The following is a 27,025-nucleotide window of genomic DNA, read 5'->3' on the forward strand; positions in this document are numbered from 1 at the left end:
TTAAGGAGTGAGAGTGGGAGAAGGAAAAGGTTGAGGAAAACCCGAGTATACCAAGTCTGTGCACACCATTTCTGGGTTTTCTAGCTTTCTCTTGTTAAATCAATCTGCCTCTGTTCCTCTCAACCCTCTCCTCACCTCGTCCCCCCATATATAAATCCTATTTCAAAAAAATTCACTCTTGGCTTCAGGTGTTTGTAAACTCTATTATCTCTTATGAGGGAAAAGTAACAAATTATTTTTTAAACGGTTCTTTATTCATAAACTTGATGCAAGTTTACAAAATTTACTGTACATTGCCAAATAAATCTGCAATGAAAAATAAAACCCCCCAAAAAACAAAGCATGCCAAATGTGCAGCTGTCAATCTGCTAGCCATCAGGATATTAAAGAATTCAATAATGTATTCAAGATTTAGCCTTAGGTTTAAGGAACTTTAATGCTTTAAAGTTTAATGCCTGGTCACTTATTATCTCAGCAACTGGCAATCAGAACTTTATACAAATGTAACCAAGTAAACAAAAATGCCAGAAAATCTTTTTCTACTGTCCTCTTAACCAAAATAGAACAAAAAGAAATTACACACACACAATAATGCAGAAGTGCCAAGTTCCTCTGATGTGGTTTACAAAGTTAAGAGCAAATGCATAGGAAACACTTTTGAATTTTGTAACTTGTTTGTGCAGAAAATGTGCTTCTGGATTTCATTTTAAAAGTGCTTAATAACTGTAATTTACTTTTTTTTTTTTTAACTGTAATTTACTTTTAAATCAAACTTGGGTAGATAAAAACAAAACCTATCACCAACCAAACAGGACTGATTCAGGTAAGGCAATATAAAATGGAAGTACACTGAATTGAGTCAGGTTTTATAAAAGAATGAACATATGTAGAGTTCCTATTAGTCTTTCAGTGCAAAAGCCATTGTTCAACTATAGCAAAAATTTTAAGAGTCTCCAAATTAGGTATCTTCTTGTACTTCACTGTGCAGCTTTTGCTCATGGATTCGGTCTTTGTGCCAATCACTTTACAAGTTTATTAGTTTAAAAAAAAAAGTTTATTAGTTTAAAAATGATTGCAACATCCCGTTAATAAAATGGAAACGTAAAATAAAATGATTTAGTATTTTAAATAACTTCAAGCTCTATACTGCAGTTCTTCATATGAAATACTGACCCAACAAGAAGCAGATTCAGCCCAGCAAGACTCTGATGCCCCAGTGGAAATTACTACTTAATTTACACAGCCTTGCTTTGCTTTGCCTAAAAAGTACAATACAACTCAATTAAGAGCGTATCTTCGGGAAACAATTCATATCTTCACCTAGCCATAAAAAAGTTTAACAATTTAATGAGTAGGCTTCCTGTCATTATTTTGGCAATATCAAAAAAGGGTTTTAACTTGAAAAAGCTGCTGTGATTTAGAAGACCTTAAATTTTCTAAACCAATATTAAACATCAATTAAACTTTTATTGGCTCTAAATGGAACAGTATATTGCAAGTCTTCATAACACATGAGCTCAATATGGGAAAGTTACCAGAGTCGCAACTTCTGTAACCTGATGCTGACTTGTCTGCTTGACAGATTTTTCAAGAAAAAGAGATTATGAGTGGCCAGTATGTGTATTTATCACAAAAAATACAGTAAAGGCCCCACTGCTCAGTCCAAGATACGTAAAATGAGCAAAATGAAAAGGCTGTAACTCATACTGGATGTCAATTGGCAGATTATCCACTAAAATATCTATTAGCTAACATCTTCGGTACTGATGTTATAGGGGCACTCAAAGCTTGTGTCTGCATGTTGGAAAGATTTTCTTTAAAGCAACATTGGTCCAAACATATGGCAGTCAACATATTTAGCCATCTTCCTTTGGAGGGGTGTACCAGCCTGAAACACAATGGAAAAAAAGTTAAAATACCTTAAGTCAGCTAGGAGAAATGGCATTTCACTTAAGGTTAGCTACTTTCTCTACTCATATTTTCTTGTTTAAACCTGTTGTAAAAATTAAACTTACACTTGGGTTGGTAATACAGCATTTTGATATGTGCACAACATAAAGTTATTTTCTATGAATAAACTGCACTTGAGTCTTCAACATAAGATCTCTATACTAATCGAATTTCTAGCTAAAGATGATAGCATGGAACAACAGCCTACAAGCTAGGTTTTACCTTCCATTTCAATTGCGTAAAAGTAAACCTCACTGAAAATAACTATCCCCCAAACAAAATGTTGGCATTTTAAAATAAGAAGAACCTGGACTATCAGTAGTATAATGATACCATTTCACCAGTGAGGAAGTCATCTCAGCAAGTGCAGTGACTATGCCTAGGATCAGAGTTAGCAGCAAAAACCAACCTAGAACCCATTTCCTTATTCTGAATCTACTGCTCTTTCTCCAAAGCTAAACTTATACACACCCACACTTTCTAAAATACATTTCCATAAACATTTTCGAATGCTGACTACAATGTTTGCTTCAACAAAAATTAAAAAGAAAAAATGTGATTGTTTCCCAGACAACAAAAATCTAAGCTCTCCATAGAAAGGCTAATGAAACGAAGTACTGCTTAGCATGAAATGGCTATTGGAACAGTATGAATATACCAAGATAATATGGAGCATCCACATGGTTATGAAGTAGTATACAGGTACCTGTGGATCTACTAATTTAGTGTGCTGTGAATTATTATTATGAAAACCCAGCCTTGCCCTCAAGTTTTGTCATTTCCTTCTTCAGAGGCTTGAACTGTTTCAAATATTATTCTTTCAGAAATAGTCACTGAAAAAGTGAGGAGTTTGCTTTGTGATTAAACTAAAAGTGAGTATAAAGCACAAATATTAACTCACGAGCTACTACATTTCTAGTAAAGAACACTTTACTGTAAATAGTCTCCTTAAAGAAAACTACTTCCTATTTATTTACTCTGCCCAAAAAAGCATCAGTTTCACTACCATGGCTATAATGAATATCTTGTTATCAGCACTTAGTTACAAAGTGCCACATGTATTTAATATTTTTTTATTTTATTTATCTATTTGAGAGAGAGAGAGAATGAGAGAGAAAGCACATGAGATGGGGGGAGGGTCAGAGGGAGAAGCAGACTCCCTGCTGAGCAGGGAGCCCGATGCGGGACTTGATCCAGGGACTCCAGGATCATGACCTGAGCCAAAGGCAGTCGCTTAACCAACTGAGCCACCCAGGCGGCCCATAAAGTGCCACGTGTATATACTATTCTTTTTCCTCACAAGTTTGGCAAGACAGACTCGCCTTTTTAGAGATGAGGAAACAGAGGCTGAGAGGTAATAGGACTTGCTCAGAAACACAGAGCTAGTGAGTAACACAAATGGCACTTGAAAGATCAGTCTTCTAATTCCAAATTCACCTCACTGTTAGAGACGACAACTGAAACCATGCATTGTGAATACAAGCAAAATTTAAAGTAGAATAAAGTTTATGAAAGATAGTTTAAGTTTTTAAAACTTACAACTCAAATACTCTTAAGTGTATATATACTGAAATTAGAACTATTTTTACTTAGATAAATGTGTATAACTGTCAAAAAGCATTAAGTAGTCTGAAGATGTTTCAGAAACAGCTGGTTCAGGATCCTGATTACACTTACTCACTATCAACAAGAACTCCACCTGTACAATGGCCTTTAACTCAGCTCCTATCCTAATACCATACGTTTCAAGTGAGTAAAATGATTCATTCATTAATGTATTAAAAAATCTTGACTCTGACTCAGATTCTCAGGCCAAGTATTTAGGATACAAAGATTTCTGAATGAAGCACAGTGTGTGCATCCTCAAATTAAAACTTTTTCACTGTGGTAACAGTACTTTTAAAAAATTAAAGCAAAAACAAAAACAGGATAAGTTATCAAAAGTACCTTATATAAAACTTCTATAAATGGTAATAAATACTTATTGAGTTAAACGTACCATTTTTCTCATGTATCTGTACAATGGAATTATAGGATTGTTGGGCTCTTGCTAGATTATATTGATTCTGAAAGAGAATTATACATTTTAAATAAAAATTGTAAGTAGATGAAAATCATTACAAATAATTTATGGATGCATCACCACTATGCTTAAAAGAACACAGGAAACTGAATTATATTTCCATTTCAAAAATAATTTTCACTTAAAACCTTCATTTCTCAATTCCATTATTCTCTACAACTTTAAACAAAACCAAAGTTGTACTACAATAAAAATCTATTTAAGCTTCAAAGTTCAGTTTTATAAATCCTCTTACTACTGGACAAGTATAAAGCTTTATAGTTCTAGTGCCCCTCTGCAGTGATGAATCTAGGTAAAGAATGCTATTCAGACATGAATGAAACTCAAACTCTCTTTCTCATAACTTCCACTGAAACCCCCCCAAAAAACAAAAACAAAAATCCCCCACAAAACAAAAAAAACACCCCACCAAAAAAATGACAAAATATGACCTTTAGATAAGGTAACATTAAGCATATCAATGCCATCTTGAGTTAAAAATCTAAAAAATATCATAAGTGGCACCAAGGCATTACTAAAGGAGTCCTCTTTTGGTAGTCTCTTTAGATCCTCTTTTAAAGGACCAAATTTAGGATTAATTTTGTCTCTATCAGTACAACTGAGCAACATCTTAACCTACAATATATCATGAGTATTCTTCATAGTGGTACACACCCATTATGTCATAGAATTTAATATAAATTCACACAGCACAAGAATTAAAAATGTATAAAACATTCTGAGTGAAAATTCTTCTTCCTACCTGTCCTCCAATCATCCAGTTCCTCCTTTTCCTCCTCAAGTTACCTACTATTAGTTTCTTGTATCCTCTTAAGATTATATAAGAAAAGTCATGTATAGCTTATTATTATTAGCCACCATCCCCTGCTTTTCCTCCCAACAAATGGTAGGTAGCATGCTACAGACACTGTTCTACCCCTTTTCTCACTTAATGTATCTTGGACCTTGTTCCCCATCAGTGTGCAAAAAGCTTAATCTTTGTTTTTTTTAAATCATGAAATATTCCATTGCACGGAGAGTCAAATACTTTATTAATCCCCAATTGGTGGACATTTAGGTTGTTTTCAATATTTTGTTGTTACAATTTTAGAGTGAGCAACCCTGCACAAATATTTCCAAAGCACTGGTTAAAAAGTCCTTGAGTGGAACTGCTGGGCCAAAAGACATATATGCCTTTGTAATCTTGAGGTGTTGCTAAGATAGCTCTCTACAAGACTGTATAAATGGGCTTGCCTACCTGCCACATGTGAGAATGCCTCTACACGGCTTCACGAGAGTGATCTTATAAACCTTTGTTATCTGTGACAATATCAGAGGTGGAAGATGAACATAGTGTGGTTTTGATTTGCATTTCTATTACTGAGTGAGGCTGAGTGTCTCTCCAAATGTTCACAAGCCATTTATTTCTATTTCTGCAAATGGATGTTTTATAACTTTTTCTAGAGTATAGCCTTTTTCAATTTCTAAGAGCTCTTTAAAAATAGTAAAACCCTCCCATAATGCATCTGAAAAACAAACATAAAACATGCCATAGTGTTATCTCCAAGTTAATGAAAAGTAGTGTTTAGTCAGTCTATATGTTCAAAGGACAAAAATACAAGAGAAAGAGATTATGTATGACAAAATACACATACACTGAAACTTGCAAATGATCAAGAAGCAGTCATTTCCTAACCCTACTGCCCACCTATAAGATAAGAGAAAAATAAGAACATTAGCCTTCCCCATTCTCTGTTGTCAACAGCATGATCTTCAATTCTAGTTTAAAGAGAATGTCACTGCAGAGGCTTTCCTGTAACAGGGAGTTAGCCCTTTCCGTTTTCTACTTCCCTGACCTTATTAACCCTTTCCTTCTACTTTCTTTCAGCTTACTTGATTGTCCTTTCTAACACAGAGTTAGAGGCTCTGTTCATTTTTATTCTTTTTTTTTTTAATGGATTTTAAAGCAAGGAGTATTCCCTCTGAGCTCTCATTTAATTTCTAGTATGCAGTGATTTCATTATTGCTGTTCTCTAGCTATTCTGCAGTTTTCATTTCAAAGCCTGGTTAAGGACTGTTTGAGTTTCATAATTCCACAAAAGGAACATTTGTTTTCTGATTATAGTTTTTAATTTAATTAGGATCAGAGAATGACATCTGTCCTTTTTCTACTTTCAAAATTTGAAGTTTTCTTCATTGACCAGGATTAGTGTCATGAATGTTCCAGACAAAGAGAGAGAGAGATGATGGAGAAAGAGGAGAGAGAAGGAAAGAGGGACAGAAAGAAAATTTTAGTATTGCCATTATGGTTCATTTCTAATTATTTTAAAAATTTCATGATTTTTTTAACCATGATTTAGAATTATGTTTAATTACCAAATTCATGTGGATTTTTATTAATTTTTTCATTACTAACTTCTAACCTTAACTGCATTGTATTCAAATTCTATGGGTTGTTTTTAAATATTAATTTATGATTTTTTCCCCATATTCCATAAATGCTCAGAAAGATGTAGTACCTAACTACTGGGCACAGTATTCTACAATTGTCCATTTGACCAAGCTTAATTTGTTATTCAAATCGTCTACATTTTTCACACATTTAACTTATCATCAACAAGGTACATTAAAATCTCTCATTACGATGGTGACTTGGTCAATTTCTCCTGTGGTTTCACCAGTTTTTAAGTATAGTCAACACGCGATTATTACTATATTAGTTTTACTTATCAGGTTTTTAATCTGTATTTTGATGCTATTTTAATAAGCAAACAATTATCATATCCTCCTGGTTGAGACTTTTATCATTAAGTAGTCACTAATGCTTCCCGCTTGAAAATTCTACTTTGATACTAATATGGCTATATCTTTTTTTTTTTAAGTGTATACTGGCATTATCTTTATCATCCTCTCTCCTTAAAAAAAACAAAAAACTTTTCAATCTTTTTTAGCCTCACAGTTTTTTTAAAAAGATTTTATTTATTTGAGAGAGAGAGAGAGCATGTGTGTGTGAGAGAGAGAGAACACAAGCAGGGGGAGGGGCAGAGGGAGAGGGAGAGGCAGGCTCTTCGCTGAGCAGGAAGCCTGATACAGGGCTCGAACCCCAGGACCCTGGGATCATGACCTGAGCTGAGAGTGGACACCCAACCGACTGAGCCGCCCAGGCACCCCTCTAGCCTCACAATGTAAACATACTTCTTAAAAACTGCTAGATTTTGCTTTATTAATTTAATAACTGGTAACTTCAGTCCATTTGTACTTGTGACTTGCCTTTACCACCTTACTTTGTGGTTTCCATTTCTCTTGTTTTTTAAACAATTTTTTTATCTCCTCCTAGAGTTCCAATAAGACATTTTAGACCTCAATCTGATCACCACCTCTCAACTTCTACCATAAGGTCTACTCCCATGTTCCTTTCTGTGCAACATTCTGATTTACTTCTAGCCCAGCTATTATCTTTATAATCATCATTCTGAACTCTAGTTCTGATATCTTACTAATGTCTGTATTTGATTAGGTCCCTGGCAGTCGTATAGCCTCTTGTTCTTTTTTTTGAGGCGAGTTTTTCTATCTTGTCATTTTGTCCAGAGGAGAACAGAAAAGAGAACAAAATGCTAAAAGGGTAACAACGACCCCAGAAAAATACACACTTCCAGAAAGTGGTCGCTTTTCTGTTCAGAGAGTTGCTGCTATTCTTTTCTTCGATTTCCTGTTGAGTTTGTAGGTGTTCAGAATAGTTTGATACCTATCTAGCTGAATTCCGGGGACCAGACGAAATTTAGGTCTCCTACTCCTCCACCATCTTGCTCCTCCTCCTGATTTACTTTTAATCAATTAATTCTCCCTTCTGATACCTAACCCATCTATTGTTTCTCATTTCAATTATATTTTTCATTTCTATATATTCTATTTCATTCTTTTTCAGATTTGCCTGATTATTCCTGATGGTCTCATTGCTTAATCAATTTCAGGATTCCTTTTTTCTTTTTCTTTACATTATGTTTTTCAAATAACTATTCATTTTCTCATAACCCTAATATCTGAAGTCTTTATTCTGTGTGTCTGATAATTCCAAAACGTAGTCTTTGGGAATATATATCTCATTTATTGTTTCTGCCAATTCTCATGAATGCTGGCTTACTTGTGTGCTTGTGATCCTTCAGTGAATTCATATTTGCTTGATCTTAACCTTTAAGAAGCCTGTAGGTCTAAATCAGAAAAGCTTTCCTCTGAAGAGTATCTGTGTCTGCTTCTGATGAGAACTACTTGAGAGCATTTTAGCCTCCTTGGAGAATCTCAGGGTTATGCAAGGTCTTACATTTGGCTTGCCAAACTTGCTCATTTATAAATAAAAGACGTAGTACAGGTAGCACCTCCTCCTCTCCCTGAAAGAAAAAACTACTACTATCTATATCTACTCTTAGGTCAGTAAAAGGATTGAAATAGTACCTACAAGTGAGAAGTTTGGATCACAGCCTCGCATATAAATGCTCACTGGGAATTAACTATAATAACATGATCTCAATTTCAGGAAACTTCAAGGTATATATAATTTTTAACTTATTAGTATGTACATACCAGTAGATTTAAAATTATAGACATGCTTACCTATAGGAAGAATAACAAAGACTAAAAGAATAAGAAGAAGCCTCATAAGAGAACAGAAAATACATATTATCATTTATGTGATCTTCTTAATAAAAGTACCTTATTTGCTCCAAACTGCACTCTGGCTTTGCCTTTGACTAACGTGGCATTGATTTGCATGATAACTGATTCTATTGAGTAGGCACTGCTCCAGCCCTAAGGGAAGAAAACACTTCTGTAAAACACAATGGTACTCTTGATTTCCACTTTGGAAAACTTAATAAAATGGCACATAACAGCTTGACAACAGCAAGACAATGTTAAGAAGTCTGTATACAAGAGAAAAAGGTAAAGTTGGACTGCTTCTAAAATCTCGTAAAGCAAAAAACAAAAAAACCCCTATGTTCTAAGTATCAAACATAAGCAAATTATAACCTTATAGAAACATTGCTCTTAGAACACCTCTCCTTGCATAGATTAAGCATCAAGTACAATGTCATTTTATTGGTTTGCCCTAAGTACCCTTTCATTATAAAAAGCAGGTGCTCTTCAAAACAGTTTTTTTAAGTAGGTGGTATTACATCAGAGCTTTTCCACTCAGAATCTAATTTACATCATCAAAACACTCCACTGAGATTGAAAATATGAGTACTATAAGAAAATAGTAACCTGTTTTGTGAGAAGTTCCATACATAGTGCTCCACCGCCCAACACATACCTTAAAAAGAGAAAAGGAATCCTATTTAATTCTCTAGATCTCAATGTTCCTTCTTAATTTTTAAAGGACCACCACTAAGAAGTTTGCATACAAGTAAAGGTTAGAAGATAACATGCAAAAATGAGAACAGTGGTTAGGGTTCTAGGACTAAAAGGGTAGTTAAAAAATTCTAATGTCATCACCTTATTACAGTCTTAATTTTTTTTTTAATAATGGTTCTTAGAAACAGAATACTTGAAGACTCTTAAGGATATCAGAAACTAGGACCTTAGCCCTAAATATTCTACAGAATGGGAATGTTATATTCATCTGAAAATTTCTCTGCCATCATGTTAGCCAATGGCACCAACTTTACCCTCTTTATAATAATGAACAGGACATGGTATTTTATGGTTAAATTGCTTTTATCCATACTTTTGTGAGGATCAAATGGTTATGACCATAAAGCCTCTCTCCGGGACTCCTCAATTTCTCTTTCCAATCCTGAGAACTGTTCTCTGAACCAGACTTTTGGGAATTTCCCAGATCTCTCTTAGGAAATCCTTATTTAGATCAAGATTATTCAACCTTTTAACCCTTTCTCAAACAAAATAATTTCATTTCTCCTTTAATGTTATTTTAAACTTCAAAATATATGAAATATCATGCCTTAAAATAACATCAAGGAGGGGTGCCTGGGTGGCACAGTCGGTTAAGCGGCTGCCTTCGGCTCAGGTCATGATCCCGGAGTCCCGGGATCAAGTCCCACATCGGGCTCCCTGCTCAGTGGAGAGCCTGCTTCTCCCTCTCCCTCTGCCTGCCACTCTGCCTGCTTGTGCTATCTGTCGAATAAATAAATAAAATCTTTAAAAAAAAATAACATCAAGGGAATGATAATTATAGAACACAGATTGATAAATCTTGAAAATACATAAGCTAAGACTACAAGTCTGATTAGATCTAAGTGAACACCGAGTCCATTACAAACTTTTTTGTCCTCTGGGACTTTGCCCATGCCTTTTCCCTTGCTTGACATTCCTTTGGCTCCCTGCTCTTCCAAATGCCATCTTTTCATCCAATAAAACTTGCCAAGACCATTCTAGCCTGTAGGTTTTGCATTCTGGCTAGCCAAATGCATCTTTGTGTTGACTAAACCAAATCACAGAAAAGTAAGGAATCTAAAAACTTCTACTGTAGACCATTATCATTAGTTATAGTGAAATTATTCAATAATGGAAATTATTCAATAATCCCCCCACATCCTGGAGAATTTAAGTCAGTGTCTCCCACACTGGACTGCACCAAACTCTGGGAACTTCCACAGTTAATGTTTATAGGAGGGAAAGAAAAACACTTCAAAACACTAAATTTGGGTGGAGAATCAGGAAATTTTAAGCTTCTTTGTATATTCTCCTAGGTTTCTAAAACACAAATCTATCTCCAATCATTTGAATCTCCCACTGGACTCAAAGAGATCTTGTATATAGTGATTTTAAATAAGCACTTGCTTATTTAACAGAATTAGAAGATCCATGTTTTCATTTGGATTGTGGTTTCTCCACAAACTGCTCAAACTCTAGTAATCTGTTAATGAGTCAACACTATTCTTGATCCTTATACTTCAGAAATGCTAAATACAGACAGGGGCTCAGGGACTGATCTTAAGAAAAGGAGTTTTGTAGACCAGCCCGAGTTTCCAATTATCTAACTGCCACCTTTCTTTTTAGCACTCCACTCTTCATTCTGGGGGTAGAGAGTCTTTCAGGTGAAGAAGGCAAGTTTTTGTACTCACGGGCCAAAAGAAAGTACATTTCTAAAAGGCCATAACTACACAAATGTTTGTTGGATGTCTAAACAAAAGAAACAGTTCTAGTACCTACATAAAAAGTGAGGTAGGTAAACTTTTCCTTAACACACGCTATTAGCAACATGTACACCCAAAAGGAGTGGTTGATTCTACTTCCACATTGAGTTATATTCATTTTACCAATATATGTTCCAAACCCTTATTGCTCTTTGCCTCCAAACAAATAGTTCCTGCTAAATATTGAGACAATTCAAGGATAGTAAAAAAAAAAAAAAATCCAAAGATCATTTAAGGATAATATGCCACATACACCGGCATAGTAATATTTTCTTTTTTTTAATTATGTTATGTTAATCACCATACATTACATCATTAGTTTTTGATGGTAGTGTTCCATGATTCATTGTTTGCGTATAATACCCAGTGCTCCATGCAGAAAGTGCCCTCTTTGATACCTATCACCAGGCTAACCCATTCCCCCACCCTCTCCCCTCTAGAACCCTCAGTTTGTTTTTCAGAGTCCATAGTCTCTCATGGTTCGTCTCCCCCTCTGATTTCCCCTCCTTCATTCTTCCCCTCCTGCTTAAAAAACAAACAAAAACTTCAGTTGTTAGGTACCTGGCTGGCTCAGTTGGTGAAGTGTGTGACTCTTGATCCTGGGGCTATGAGTTTAAGCCCAGTGCTGGGTGTAGAGACTACTTAAAAATAACATCTTTAAGAAAAACAAAACAAAAACCAAAAAAAAAAAAAAAACCCCAAAAAACCAAAAACACCCAACCAAAGCAAAAAAAATAATAATAAAACTTCAGTTGCCAAAGTTGTATAGCAAAACACTATCCTAAAGCTTAGCCTCTTTAGGCAATTCATAATTTTCGTTATACTAGAAAATTCTGGCAATAATGTTTGCTAGCTAACCTCCCCATCCACAAGCTAGAACGATCACTTAAATTGCACAGATGAGGGGGCAAGAGAAACCATTTATCAGTACTAAAGTGTTTATACAACATGAGTAAGTGATCCCAAAAAGAGATGGGAAATGTTAAAAGTTTTATATTATGGCCAAATTGTTGACAATAATCACATTAGAAAATAAAAAGGGGGAAAGCTTACATAGGCCATGTAAAACAGTCAAGACCCTCCCTTTCTTGAGGTAAGGAAATAAACTATAGACTGTAAGAACAGAACTTTTAGATAGAAATAAAGAGAAAATGCTGGCACTTAAAACCAGACTATTAAGGACATGTTCCCTTAATACAGACAGAAACAATCCATGGTCATCTAGAAGTAGAAATATTCTCTTCATGGATGAATGGGGCACAAATAATAATTCATATTACATCAACCAATAAAGAAAGCATTTTTAGTTGCCTACAAATAGCCGCTCAAAATGTACTAATGAGCTAAAAAAGAAATAATCTTTATGATTCTCAAGTTACTATACTCTGATCTGGACTAAGCCAGAAAAATAGACAAGTACTGATGGCTCATTAAAATAGCTCATAAAAATACCAAGCCTTGGTGGTGGGTGCCTGGGTGGTTTAGTCAGTTAAACGTCTGACTTTGGCTCAGGTCATGATCTCAGGGTCCTGGGACTGAGCAGTGAGTCTGCTTGTCCCTCTGCTCCTCCCCCCACTTGTGCACTGGCTCTCTCTCAAATAATTAAATCCAAAAAAATTTATAAAAAAAAATAATAAAACAAGACTGGGAATTGCAGATTACCCTAAATTGTCTATATCTTGCTAATTTACTGTAATTCCCCCTCGTTCATTGACTCACAAATATTTACTGCACATATATATACTACACACTGAGCCAGGCAAAGTATACACTGAAGAAAACTGACAGGACCCTGTGCTTCATGATGTTTACCATCTAGTTAAGATTATAGATGTTAAACAAATAATACAAAGTAGGGAAGGGGGACCCAGAGTTCTAGGAGAAGGAATAACCCGGTGGGGGGGGAACCCTTTTTAAAAATGTGGTAGTCAGGAATAGCATCTGTACGAGTAATGCACAAGTTGAGATTTGTTGGAGTTAAAAGTGTGGGTGGGAGTAACCTCCCAGGCAGAGGATTGTCTGTTTAAGAAAGGTTATAAGGAAAAAAAGAGTTTGCTGGGTACTGGGGGCTGAAAGACATTCAGTGGGGCACCAGCTTTGACAGGAGAAGTGTGGTACAAGAGGATTAGAGAGGAAGCCAAGGGCAAGATCACAGAGAGCTTGTAGAATATGGTAAGAGCACCAACCTGTAAGAGCAATGAAAAGACATGGAAGAGTATAAGCAGGAGAGCAACATAATCAAACACACATTTATAAAAGATCACTTTAAAAGCTTACATGAGGGAAGGAACACAAGCAGGAGTCCGGTCAGAAATCCTCTGAAATGGTCCACGTGAGAACTGATGATAGCCGCAACAGAAATGGAGACAAGTAACTGGATCTGGGAACTCTCTGAGAAGGAGAATTAGAGGACCAGATGTGGGAAAGAAGGTATAAAGGAAAACTCCTATGTTCAATAACTGAGATGGGGAACACCGGGAAAGGAGACTGGAAAGAAGAAGATTTCAAGTTTTCATGCTATAGAGCTGGAGATGCCTACATTCAAGTAGACATGTCAAGAAGGCAGGTAGATACTGGGAGCAGAGAAGACATAAAAACATAAGATACAAAACCTGGGAGTCACTGACCAGAAGATATTTTGAAAGCCATGGGAGCCTTTTCAACAACTACTGCTAGAGTAATTGGACCATTAGGCAAAACTCTCTGACCTAAATCTCGTATCTTATACAAAAGGTAACTCAAAATGATTCACAGAATTACCTGTAAAATGTAAAACTACAGAACTTTGAGAGAACACAAAACAGGAAAAAATCTTCAGGATCTAGGACAAAGCAAAGAGTTCTTAAATTTGACACTAAAAGCATAATCCACAAAAGGAAAAACATCTATAAATTGAACCTCATCAAAGCTAAAAGCTTTCTGCAAGACACAAGATATAAAAAAAAAAAGTTGCGCTTCCATACACTAGTAATGAAATAGCAGAAAAAGAAATTAAGAGAATGATCCCATTTATAACTGCATCAGAAAGAATAAAATAAGGAGGTGAAAGACCTGTACTCTAAAAACTCTAAGACACTGATGAAAGAAATAGAAGGTGACACAAATAAATGGCAAGGTACACTATGCTCATGAATTGGAAGAATATAAATGCCCATATTATCCAAAAACAATCTGTGGATTCAATGCAATCCCCATCAAAATACCAACAGTGTTTTACACAGAACTAGAACAAAAAAATCTTAAGATTTGTATGGAACCACAAAAGACTGAATAGCCAAAGCAATCTTAAGAAAGAACAACAAAGCTGGAGGTATCACAATTCCAGGTTTCAAACTATGCTACAAAGCTATAGTAATGAAAACAGTATGGTACTGGCACAAAAAGAGACACACACTTCAATGGAAGAGAACAGAGAGCCCAGAAATAAACCCACACATACATGGTCAATCTATGACAAGACAAGAATACACAATGGGGAAGAAAGACCATTTCTTTTATAAACAGTGTTGGGAAAACTGGATAGCTAGCTATATGCCAAAGAATGAAACTGGACCATTCTCTTACATCATACACAAAAATAAACTCAAAACGGATTAAATACCTAATTGTAAGACCTGAAACCATAAAACTCCTAGAAGAAAACATAGGCAGTAAACTCACATAAATCATCCTTAGCAATATTTTCCTGGATATGCTCCCCAGGCAAAGAAAGCAAAAGCAAAAATAAATAATTGGGGCTACATCAAACTAAAAAGCTTTTGCACAGCAAAGGAAACCATCAGCAAATAAAAAGGCAACCTACTGTATGGGAAAAGATGTTCACAAATGATATATCCAGTAAGGGGTTAATATCCAAAATATATAAAGAACTCATGCAACATCAAAATAACTAATAATCCAATTTAAAAATTGGTGGAGAACCTGAACAGACATTTTTCCAAAGAAGACCTACAGATGGCCAATAGACTGTGAAAAGATGCTCAACACTAATTATCAGGAAAATGCAAATCTAAACCAGTGATATATATACTCACACTGGTCAGAATGATTAGTATCAAAAAGACAAGAAACAACAAGTGTTGGCCAGGATATAGAGAAAGGGAACCCTCATGCGCTTTTCATGGGAACGTAAATTGGCATAGCTCCTATGGAAAACAGTATAGATGTTCCTCAAAAATCTAAAAAGAGAAGTATCATATGATCTAGTAATTCCACTTCTGGGTTTTTACCCAAAGAAAATGAAAATACTAACTTGAAAATCTATGTTTATTGCAGTATGAATTACAATAGCCAAAATGTGGAAACAATCTGAGTGTCTAATGATAGATGAACGGATAAAGAAGTGATGTACATATGTACACACACACACAAACACACACATGCGCAACTAACTGACTATTACTCAACTTTAAAAAGGAATGAGATCCTGCCATTTGTGACAATAAGGATAGACCTGGGGTATTATGCTAAGTGCAATAAGATCAAGAAAGACAAATACCATATGATTTCACTTACATGTGGAATCTGAAAAATAAAACAAATGAACAAAGAGCAAAAAAATACAGACAACAAATTTGTGGTTGCCAGGCCAGGCAGTGGGAGGAAAGAGGCATGGGGAGTATGGGAGAATAGGTGAAGAAGATGCATAGGTACAAACTTCCAGGGACAAACTAAATAAAGTCCAGTGTAGGGAATATGGTCAATAATATTGTACTAACTTTTATGGTGACAGATGGTAACTAGAGTTACCACAGTATGCATTTTATAATGTTTAAAATTGGCAAATCACTAGGTTGTACACCCAAAACTAAAGATGTTATTTATCAACTATGCTTCAATTTATATAGGTAAACTAAAAACCTTTATGCTACAAAAGATTGTTAGAAGGATAAAATGAAGATACATAGTGGAAGAAATTAAAAACCACATATACAACAAAGGACTACTACGTAGACCATATTAAAAAAAAAAACTTCAAAATTCAACCATAAAAAACAATCCAATTAGAAAATTGGCAAGACATGTATGGATATCTCATGAAAGAGCATATGAAATTCCCAAATAAACACATGAAAAATATTCAAGATTAGGAAATATGCATTAGGGATACACAAATTAAAACCACAATGAGGGGATTCTAAGATGGAGGAGGAGTAGGAGACCTAAATTTCTTCTGGTCCCAGGGAATTTAGATAGATAGCTATCAAACCATTCTGAACACCTACGAACACAACTGGAGAACAAAGAAAAGAATAGCAGCAACTCTATGAACAGAAAAGGTACCACTTTCTGAAAGGTAGGACGTGCGGAGAAGTGAATCCGAGGAGATATTTGGGAAGATAGACGGCAGGGGTAAGGAGCCTCTGTCAGCCGGCTACCTGCAAGTGATACAGCAGCAGAGCACAAAATCGGAACTCTTAAAAGTCTGCTCCGCTGGGGCGCCTGGGTGGCTCAGTCGTTAAGCCTCTGCCTTCCACTCAGGTCATGATCCCAGGGTCCTGGGACTGAGCCCCGCATCGGGCTCCCTGCTCAGCGGGAAACCTGCTTCTCCCTCTCCCACTCCCCCTGCTTGTGTTCCCTCTCTCGCTGTGTCTGTCAAACAAATAAATAAAATCTTAAAAAAAAAAAAAAAAGAAGTCTGCAACGCTGAGGGACATTGCTCCAGTGGCTAAGCGGGGGATGGAACGCTTGCTGGGACAGTGTGGTCTCAGGACCCTCAGGGTCACAGAAAGACCGGGGTGCCTGAGTGCGGCAGAGCTCCCAGGTATCGGAGCGGGGAAGCCAGCTGCAGAGACGGAGCCGAGAGGTGGGCTCTCAGCTCGGGGTTGCCATAAACCGTGCGCGGCCCAGTTGGGCCACTCTTCTTCTAGCAGGGACCCAACAAGTGGCAGATCGGGAAGACTCCCCTTCCTCCCCCGGGGGGAGCGGCGCAGGAGCGCACGGCAGGACTCTGCTGGGCTTGGAGACTCCACACGGGGTCATGTGCCAGAGACAGAAACACTTGGTCACAGGCCGGGTGAGCATGGAGTGCGGCCGGAGACCGGGAGACGGGAGTGATTGACTTTTTTTTTTCTGGGGGCTCACTGAGGAGTGGGGCCCCGATTTCTCGGATCCTCCGGGGCAGAGACTGAGAGGCCGCCGTTTTCACTCTCATCCTCCAAAGCTGTATGGAAAGCTTGCAGGGAACAAAAGCTCCCAAGAACAAACCCGAGCAGATTACTTAGCCTGGCCCCCTGGCAAGGGCGGTGCAGTTCCTCCTCCAGCAAAGACATTTGAGAACCACCGCAACAGGCCCCTCCGCCAGAAGATCAGCAAGAACAGCCAGCCAAGACCAAGTTTACCGACCAATGAGAACGGCAGAACTCCAGCGCTAGGGGACTATAGCACATAGAATGCATGGTTTTTTCCCCCAGGAGTCTTTAGTCTTTCAACTGTAATTTTTTAAATTTTCTTTCTTTGTTCAAATTTTTCCCTTTTCAAACAACTTATCAGTTCCTTTGTTAAATCTTTTTTTAATTTTCATTTTTATAGTCATATTCTATCCCTTCATTGTATTTAACCATATACATATATATATATAGGCTTTCCATTCTTTAAAATTTGGGATGCAGTTTCTTCTAACAGACCAAAATAGACCCAAAATCTAGTGTATCGCTCTGTTCTATTCACCAGCCTGATCATGTTCTTTTTTTTCCTCTTTTTTCTTTTCCCCCTGGTTGTGGGTCTCATCTGATTTCTTTAGTGTATATTTCTCTGGGGTCGGCTGTTACCCTTTGAGCATTTTGTTCTCTTGTTCATCTATTCTTATCACGACAAAATGACAAGACGGAAAAACTCACCTCAAAAAACAGAACAAGATCCAATACCGACTGCCAGGGACCTAATCAATATGGACATTAGTAAGATGTAGGAACTCGAGTTCAGAATAACAATTCTAAATATACTAGCTGGGCTTGAAAAAAAGCATAGAAGACACTAGAGAATCCCTTTCTGGAGAAATAAAAGAACTAAAATCTAAGCAAGTCAAAATCAAAAAAGGCTATTAACGAGATGCAATAAAAAATGGAGGCTCTAAGTGCTAGGATAAATGAGGCAGAACAGAGAATTAGTGATATAGAAGATCAAATGATGGAGAATCAAGAAGTTCAGAAAAAGAAACAACTACTGGATCATGAGGGGAGAATTCAAGAGATAAGTAATACCATGAAGCAAAACAATATTAGAATAATTGGGATCCCAGAAGAAGAAAGAAAGAGGGGCAGAAGGTATATTGGAGCAAATTACAGCAGAAAATGTCCCTAAATTGGGGAAGGAAACAGGCATCAAAATCCATGGGGCACAAAGAACCCACCAAAATCAATAAAAACAGGTCAATACCCAGACATATTATTTTAAAACTTACAAATCTCAGAGACAAAGAGAAAATCCTGAAGGTGGCTCGGGACAAGAGGTCTGTAACCTACAACAGTAGAAACATTAGATCGGCAGCACACCTATCCACAGAGAACTGGCAGGCCAGAAAGGACTGGCATGATATATTCAGGGTACTAAACGAGCAAAATATGCAGCCAAGAAAACTTTATCCAGCTAGGTGGTCACTGAAAATAGAATGAGAGATTAAAAGCTTCCAGGACAAACAGAAACTAAAACAACTGATCACCAAACCAGCCCTATAAGAATTATTGAAAGGGGTCCTCTAAGCAAAAAGAGAGCCCAAAAGTAACACAGACCAGAAAGGAACACAGACAATATACAGTAACAGTCACCTTACAGGCAATACAATGGCACTAAATTCGTATCTTTCAATAGTTACCCTGAATGTAAATGGGCTAAATGCCCCAAAAGATACAGTGTATCAGATTGGGGATAAAAAAAAAGACCCATCAATATGCTGTCTGCAAGAGACTCGTTTTAGACCCAAAGACACCTTCAGAGGAGGGTGGAAAACCATTTATCATGCTAATGGACATCAAAAGAAAGCTTGGGTGGCAATCCTTAAGTCAGACAGATTAGATTTTAAACCAAAGACTGCAAAAAGAAATGAGGAAGGACACTATGTCATACTTAAAGGGCCTATCCAACAAGATCTAACAATTGTAAATATTTATGCCCCTAACATGGGAGCAGCCAATTCTATAAGTCAATTAATAACAAAATCAACAAAACACATCAACAATAATACAATAATAGTAAGGGACTTTAACACCCCCCTCACTGAAATGGACAGATCATCTAAGCAAAAGATCAATAAGGAAATAAGGGCTTTGAATGACACACTGGACCAGATGGACTTCACAGATATATTCAGAACAGTCCATCCTAAAGCTACAGAATACACATTCTTCTCTAGTGCAGATGGAACACTCTCCAGAATGGATCAGATCCTGGGTCACAAATCAGGTCTCAACCGGTACCAAAAGACTGGGATCATTCCCTGCATATTTTCAGATCATAATGCTTTGAAACTGGAACTCAGTCACGAGAGGAAAGTTGAGAAGAACTCAAATACATGTAGGCAAAAGAGCATCCTATGGGTCAACCAGGAATTAAAGAAGAATTAAAAAAATTCATGGAAACCAATGAAAATGAAAACACAACTGTTCAAAATCTTTGGGATACAGCAAAGGCAGTCCTAAGAGGAAAGTATATAGCAATACAAGCCTTTCTCAAGAAACAAGAAAGGTCTCAAATATACAACCTAACCCTATACCTAAAGGAGCTGGAGAAAAAATAGCAAATAAAGCCTAAACCCAGCAGGAGAAGAGAAATAATAAAGATCAGAGCAGAAATCAATGAAATAGAAACCAAAAGAATAGTAGAACAGATCAATGAAACTAGGAGCTGGTTCTTTGAAAGAATGAACAAGATTGATAAACCCCTGGCCAGACTTACCAAAAAGAAAAGAGAAAGGACCCAAATAAATAAAATCATGAATGAAAGAGGAGAGATCACAACCAACACCAAAGAAATACAAACAATTATAAGAACATATTGTGAGCAACTATATGCCAGCAAATAAGATAATCTGGAAGAAATGGATGCATTCCTAGAGATGTATCAACTACCAAAACTGAACCAGGAAGAAATAGAAAACTTGAAAAGATCTATAACCACTAAGGAAATTGAAGCAGTCATCAAAAATCTCCCAACAAAAGCCCAGGGCCAGATGGCTTCCCAGGGGAATTCTACCAAACATTTAAAGAAGAATTAATACCTCTTCTTCTGAAACTGTTCCAAAAAATAGAAATGAAAGGAAAGTTTCCAAACTCATTTTATGAGGTCAGCATTACCTTGATCCCAAAACCAAAGACCCCACCAAAGGGAGAATTACATACCAAAATCCTGTTGATCATGGATGCCAAAATTCTCACCAACATACTAGCCAATAAGATCCAACAGTACATTAAGAGGATTATTCCCCACGACCAAGTGGGATTTATTCCTGGGCTGCAAGGGTCGTTCAACATCCGCAAATCAATGTGATACACTACATTAATAAAATAAAGGACCAGAACCATATGATCCTCTCAAGAGATGCAGAAAAAGCATTTGACAAAGTACAGCATCCTTTCTTGATCAAAACTCTTCACAGTGTAGGGATAGAGGGCAGATACCTCAATACTATCAAAGCCACCTATGAAAAACCCACAGCAAATATCATTCCCAATGGGGAAAAACAGAGCTTTTCCCCTAAGGTCAGGAACATGGCAGGGATGTCCACTACCATTGCTGTACAACACAGGACTAGAAGTTCTAGCCTCCGCAATCAGACAACAAAAAGAAATCAAAGGAATCCAAATCAGCAAAGAAGAAGTCAAACTCTCACTCTTTCCAGATGATATGATATGTTATGCGGAAAACCCAAAAGAGTCCACCCCAAAACTGCTAGAACTCATACAGGAATTCAGTAAAGTGGAAGGATATAAAAATCAATGCCAGAAATCAGTTGCATGTCTATACACCAACAACAAGACAGAAAAAAGAGAAATTAAGGAGTCGATCCCATTTACAACTGCACCCAAAACCATAAGATACCTAGGAATAAATTTAACTAAAAAGACAAAATTCTGTACTCAGAAAACTATAGAACACTCATGAAAGAAATTGAGGATGACACAAAGAAATGGAAAAACGTTCCATGCTCACGGACTGGAAGAACAAATATTGTGAAATGTCTATGCTACCTAGAGCAATCTGCACATTCAATGCAATCCCTTTCAAAATAGCATCAACTTTTTTCACAGAAATGGAACAAATAATCTTAAAATTTGAATGGAACCAGAAAAGACCCCGAATAGACAGAGGAATGTTGAAAAAGAAAAGCAAAGCTGCTGACATCACAATTCTGGACTTCAAGCTCTATTACAAAGCTGTCATCATCAAGATCGTATGGTACTGGCACAAAAACAGACACACAGATCAATGGAACAGAATATAGAGCCCAGAAATGGACCCTCAACTCTATGGTCAACTATTCTTCAACAAAGCAGGAAAGACTATCCAATGGAAAAAAGACAGTCTCTTCAACCAATGGTGTTGGGAAAACTGGACAGCCACATGCAGAAGAATGAAACTGGACCATTGTCTTACACCATACACAAAAATAGACTCAAAATGGATGAAAAACCTAAATGTAAGACAGGAATCCATCAAAATCCTTGAGGAGAACACAGGCAGCATCCTCTTTGACCTCAACCACAGCAACTTCTTCCTAGACACATCTCCAAAGGCAAGGGAAGCAAGGGCAGAAATGAACTATTGGGACTTCATCAAGATAAAAAGCTTTTGCACAGCAAAAGAAACAGTCCACAAAGCCAAAAGACAACTGAAAGAATGGGAGAAAATATTTGCAAATGACATTTCAGATAAAGGGCTAGAATCCAAAATCTATAAAGAACTTATCAAACTAAACACCAAGGAACAGATAATCCAATCAAGAAATGGTCAGAAGAGATGAACAGGCATTGCTAAAAGAAGACATCCATATAGCCAACAGACACATGAAAAAGTGCTCAACATCACTCAGCATCAGGGAAATACAAATCAAGACAATGAGATACCACCTCACACCAGTCAGAATAGCCAAAATTAACAAGTCAGGAAACGACAGTTGTTGGCAAGGATGTGGAGAAAGGGGAACCCTCCTACACTATTGGTGGGAATGCAAGCTGGTGCAGCCACTCTGGAAAACAGTATGGAGGTTCCTCAAAAAGTTGAAAATAGAGCTACCCTCCGACCCAGCAACTGCACTACTGGGTATTTACCCCAAAGATACAAATGTAGTAATCTGACGGGGCACATGCACCCTAATGTTTATAGCAACAATGTCCACAATAGCCAAACTATGGAAAGATCCCAGATCCAGATGTCCATCGACAGATGAATGGATGAAGAAGATGTGGTATATATGTATATGTATGTAGATGTAAATATACACACACACTGAAATATTATGCAACACATCAAAAAATGAAATCTTGCCCTTTGCAATGACATGGATGGAACTAGAGGGTATTATGCTGAGTGCTAAGTCAATCAGAGAAAAAAAATTATCATATGATCTCAATGATATATGGAATTGAGAAGCAAGGCAGAAAGAGAATCATAGGGGAAGAAAGCAAAAAATGAAACAAGAAGAAACCAGAGCGGGAGACAAACCATAAGATAATCTCGGGAAACAAGCTGAGGATTGCCGGAGGGGAGAGGGTGGGGGGATGGTGGGTGGGTGATGGACATTGGGGAGGTGTGTGTCGTGGTGAGTGCTAAGACTGATGAGTCACAGACCTGTACCCCTGAAACAAGTAATACATTATATGTTAATAAAAAGCAAAACTTGATTCTAGATATCCTAATAAAGATATATATATAAAAAAAAACCACAGTGAGGTATCACTACCTAGCAGAATCACTAAAGTAAAAACAAGTGGCAAAACCAAATGCTGGATGTGGAGAAACTACACCACTTACACGTTCCTGGTAGGAATATAAAGTGGCAAATCCACTATGGAAAAGAGTTTAACAATTTATTTAAAAATTCAATATGCTACAGTAACTATATCACCCAGCCATTGTACTCCTGGACATCTATCCCAGAGAAAGCAAAACACATTCATGCAGAAATGTGTATACAGTCACTCATAGTAGCTTTATTTGCAATAACCAAACACTAGAATCAGGCTACAAGTCCTTCAAGAAGTGGCTGGTTAAACTGTACTAGTCATATACGTCGATGAATCTCCAGGGAATCAGGATGAGTAAAAAATCTAATTCTTAGGAGTTACAATCCCAAAATGTGGGATTCCATTTACATAACTATGCTTTCTGAAATGACAAAATATTAGAAATGCAGGACAGATTAGTGGTTTCCAGGAGTTAGGGGCATTGGTTGTATAAGAGGGAGATGGGTGTGGCTTGAAAAGACAAGAAGAAGGATTCTTGCCTATTTGGAACTTTAATATCTACACTGTGGTGGTGGATACACAAACCTATACAGGTGATCAAGTTATGCAGAACTTAATACATACATACACACAAATGAGGTATAAGAAAAACTAGGAAAATCTAAGTTCTATGGATTGTATCACACTCTCATTGTGATATTACATATAGTTTTGTGAAACATCACACTGGCAAAGTGTTTAAGGAATCTTTATTATTTCTTACAGCTGTATGTGAACATACAATTTTCTCAAAAATTTCAATAAAAAAAAAAAAAGCCACAGGAATGGAAGCAAAGAGAAAAGGGAAAGGACCCAGTACCAATTCTGAGGAACTCCAACATGTAGAAGTTAGGTGAACAAGGAGTTGCCAGCTAAAGAGACTGAGAGGCCAGCTGCCAAGAGAAAAATGTTTCGATGTTGCTGAGAAATCAGATAATCAAATACAATAAAGCCTGAAAAGGGACGCCTGGATTTACCAATATGGAAGTTCCTGTTGGCAACAGTGGTTTGGGAGGAATATTAACCACTAATGCCAGACGACAGTGGCTGAAGAGTGAACAGGAAGTGAAGAGTGTGATTATATAAACATTGCCGTGGGAGTATGAATGGTGCAGCCACTTTGGCAAAGAGTCAGGGATTTCATTGAAAAGTTTAACAGTTACCAGAGGACCTAGTAACTCCACACGGGTATATATGAAAGAGAAATGAAAATATACATGTAGATAAAAACATGTATGTGAATGTTCATAGCAGCATTATTCATGATAGTCAAAGGCAGAAACAACAAATGTCCATGTGATAAATAAAATGTATAGCCATACAATGGAAATGGAATTAAGTATTAATATATGTTACAATACAGATGAACTTTCAAAACATTTTGCTAAGTGAAAGAAGCCAGCCATAGAAGGCCACATTTTGTATGGTTCCACTTATATGAAATGTGCAAAAACAGGAAAATCTTTAGACAGAAAGGAGATTAGTGGTTGCCAGTGGGGTGGGGAGTTGGAGGGGGAATGAGGAATGATTGCTAATGGGTACAGGGTTTCTTTTGGGGAATGATGAAAATGTTCTGAAATTTGACAACAGTTATACAACTGTGAATATATGAAAAATCCACTGAACTGTATACTTTCAAAGGGTGATTTTTTAGCGTATGTGAACTGTATCGCAATGAAGCTGTTATTTAAAAAGAAAAAGTTGGTTTTGATAAGGAACAGAGGAATAATAGCTAGAAGATGGAGGATATAAATATATGGGACAAAAACTGCTTAATAATCTGATCAGAGTCACTCAGTGCTTAAGCTCTAGCCTGAGTCTGAGATTGCAAAACTCTGTGTTTTATCAGTCCTAAGAACATTTTTTAGTTCTTCCCAAGTCAGCCAATAAATCCTCCCCATCATTTAACAGTTGACTATGAAGACCAAGTCACTGTGATTCTGCTTCACATTAGGGTTCAACTTCCATTCATCTTTTCATTCCCGCTGTGCCAATTTGGGTTGTCCTCACTTCACTCTAAGACAGGGCCATCAACTCTTTCTTTCTTTCTTTTTTTTTTTTTTTTAAGATTTATTTATTTGAGAGAGAGAGACAGATAGCCTGTATGAGCAGGGGGAGGGGCACAGGGAGAGGGAGAGGAGAAGCAGACCCTGCACTGAGTACAGACAGAGCCCAATGCAGGGCTTTGATCTTATGACCCTGAGATCATGACCTGAGCTGAATTCAAGAGTGCAATGCTCAACCGAATGAGCCATTGAGGTGCCCCAAGACAGGGCCATCAGCTCTTAACAAGTCTTGCATTCTTCTAGGCTTTGTGAACACAATCTGTCTTCTTACACTATTACCATATTTCTTTCTGAAACATTCTCTTTCCTGTATTTTCCTGTTCCTGAACCAGCTAATGAGAGAGAAATTCAATATCCAAGGGTAACAGTTTGCTTACCAGCAAAAAGAAAATGAAAACAAAAAAACACTGTCACCATAATAAGATATTTTGTCAGCACAATTTCATAAAATTCTTCTACATGAATTCTACCCACCTTGCGTTGTAGCTCAAACTCATCTGGTATGCTATGAATATATTATGGTCTTTCCTAATATGTGATCATATTTACTTTTCACCTATGTAGATAATTTTCCTTCAACCTCCACCAGGAGGCCAAACTCACTCATACTTCAATGCCCCTTGAGATCCCACCTACTTACCAGTCTTCCCAGATCACTACTACTGGAAGAAACTCCCTTTTCCTTTAACCTCAAAGAACTCAAGTCCACACTTCACATTTGCCAATCAATGAAGTACTTAATACTTTTAATCTCCTTTTATTTTTTTTAATTAAAAAAATTTTTTTTTAACTTTTAATCTTTTAGATTGCTGGGTTTTGGTATAATGGAAAAAAACCCACTTTATTACAAGGTTTATTTGGATAAGTAACAAGCTAACTTATTATTCAAATCATTCATTTGTATAATGGAATACCACCATTGTAGCAAAAAGAAGCAATGAAGAGAAACTATGTAACAGCTTTTTAAACTGAAAATGGCATTATTCAACTTCATCTGTCTCCACAACTAGGTAGTAAACTACTTAAGATCATAAATTCTTAAATTCTTAGGATTTCTCACAACAAAATGCGAAAAATCTATGCTGCTCAAGGTTGGATCAATTTCAAAATGATCTGATAAGAACATTTTTATACATTTATCCTGAACAAAATTTTTCCAAATCTTTTCCTTAATCATTTATAGCCATCCATATTTTTTTATCTAAATGAAACTATATCAACAATAGCAATGATCAAAGTAAGGACTAGTGATATTTATATCTTATTCACCATAATATGGATTACTTCACAAGGCTGAATTAGTCAACTGAGCATTTCATAATTCTCTAATAAGTGTAATTACTCCTAATTTAACGATTTATAGAACATTTCATAACTAACCCAGGTACCAATTCTGATCTTTTCACTATCCTTTATATGACTTCTAATCACAAAAAGCAATACAAGCTTCAATAAAAACGCATGAACATTTGATTCTACCAAACTGAAACCACCACCTTTAGAAGGAAACAGATGGCCAGGTCCATAGGCCCATGAGATTTTCTGTGATTATTCCAGAGATCAGAGGCTTGTGAGAATCATTCTCGAATCTTAACTTTCTCTAAACCATCAATCACAATTTATATCTGAAAAACATTTTTTTACAGTGAAATGTATACAAATAGGGGACATTAAAAACTCTTACTTATAAATAACATAATGGTTTATAACCAATGGTTCTCAAACGATGGTTCCCAGACAAGCAACAGCAGCTTCACCTGACACCATCTTATAAATGTAGAAATGCAAATTCTCAGCTTTTCCCTACATCCCAGACCTAGTGAATCCCTGGGGTAAAGCTGAGCATTCTAGGCCTCCTAG

General features: G+C 36.8%; 1 protein-coding gene across 2 annotated transcripts in view; it reads right to left on the bottom strand.

The window, feature by feature from the left end:
- Positions 1-238: 238 nt before the first annotated feature.
- The window catches only part of UBE2Q2 (ubiquitin conjugating enzyme E2 Q2), a 61,776-nt gene continuing 34,989 nt past the window's right edge, over positions 239-27,025 (bottom strand). Inside the window, exons 10-13 of one of the 2 annotated variants that reach the window (XM_028092679.2) lie at positions 9,269-9,317; positions 8,720-8,815; positions 3,950-4,016; positions 239-1,888 (exon numbers count right to left, since the gene is read on the bottom strand). In XM_028092679.2, coding sequence (XP_027948480.1) covers positions 1,857-1,888; positions 3,950-4,016; positions 8,720-8,815; positions 9,269-9,317 — 244 coding nt within the window. In that variant the 3' untranslated portion in view covers positions 239-1,856. The remainder of the gene's footprint in view (positions 1,889-3,949; positions 4,017-8,719; positions 8,816-9,268; positions 9,318-27,025) is intronic. The other variant, XM_028092680.2, reaches the window with a different exon arrangement.

Source organism: Eumetopias jubatus, unplaced genomic scaffold (assembly GCF_037043125.1).
Source record: "Eumetopias jubatus isolate StellerSeaLion01/CBP00866 unplaced genomic scaffold, mEumJub1_p1.0 scaffold_7, whole genome shotgun sequence".
NCBI lineage: Eukaryota > Metazoa > Chordata > Mammalia > Carnivora > Otariidae > Eumetopias > Eumetopias jubatus.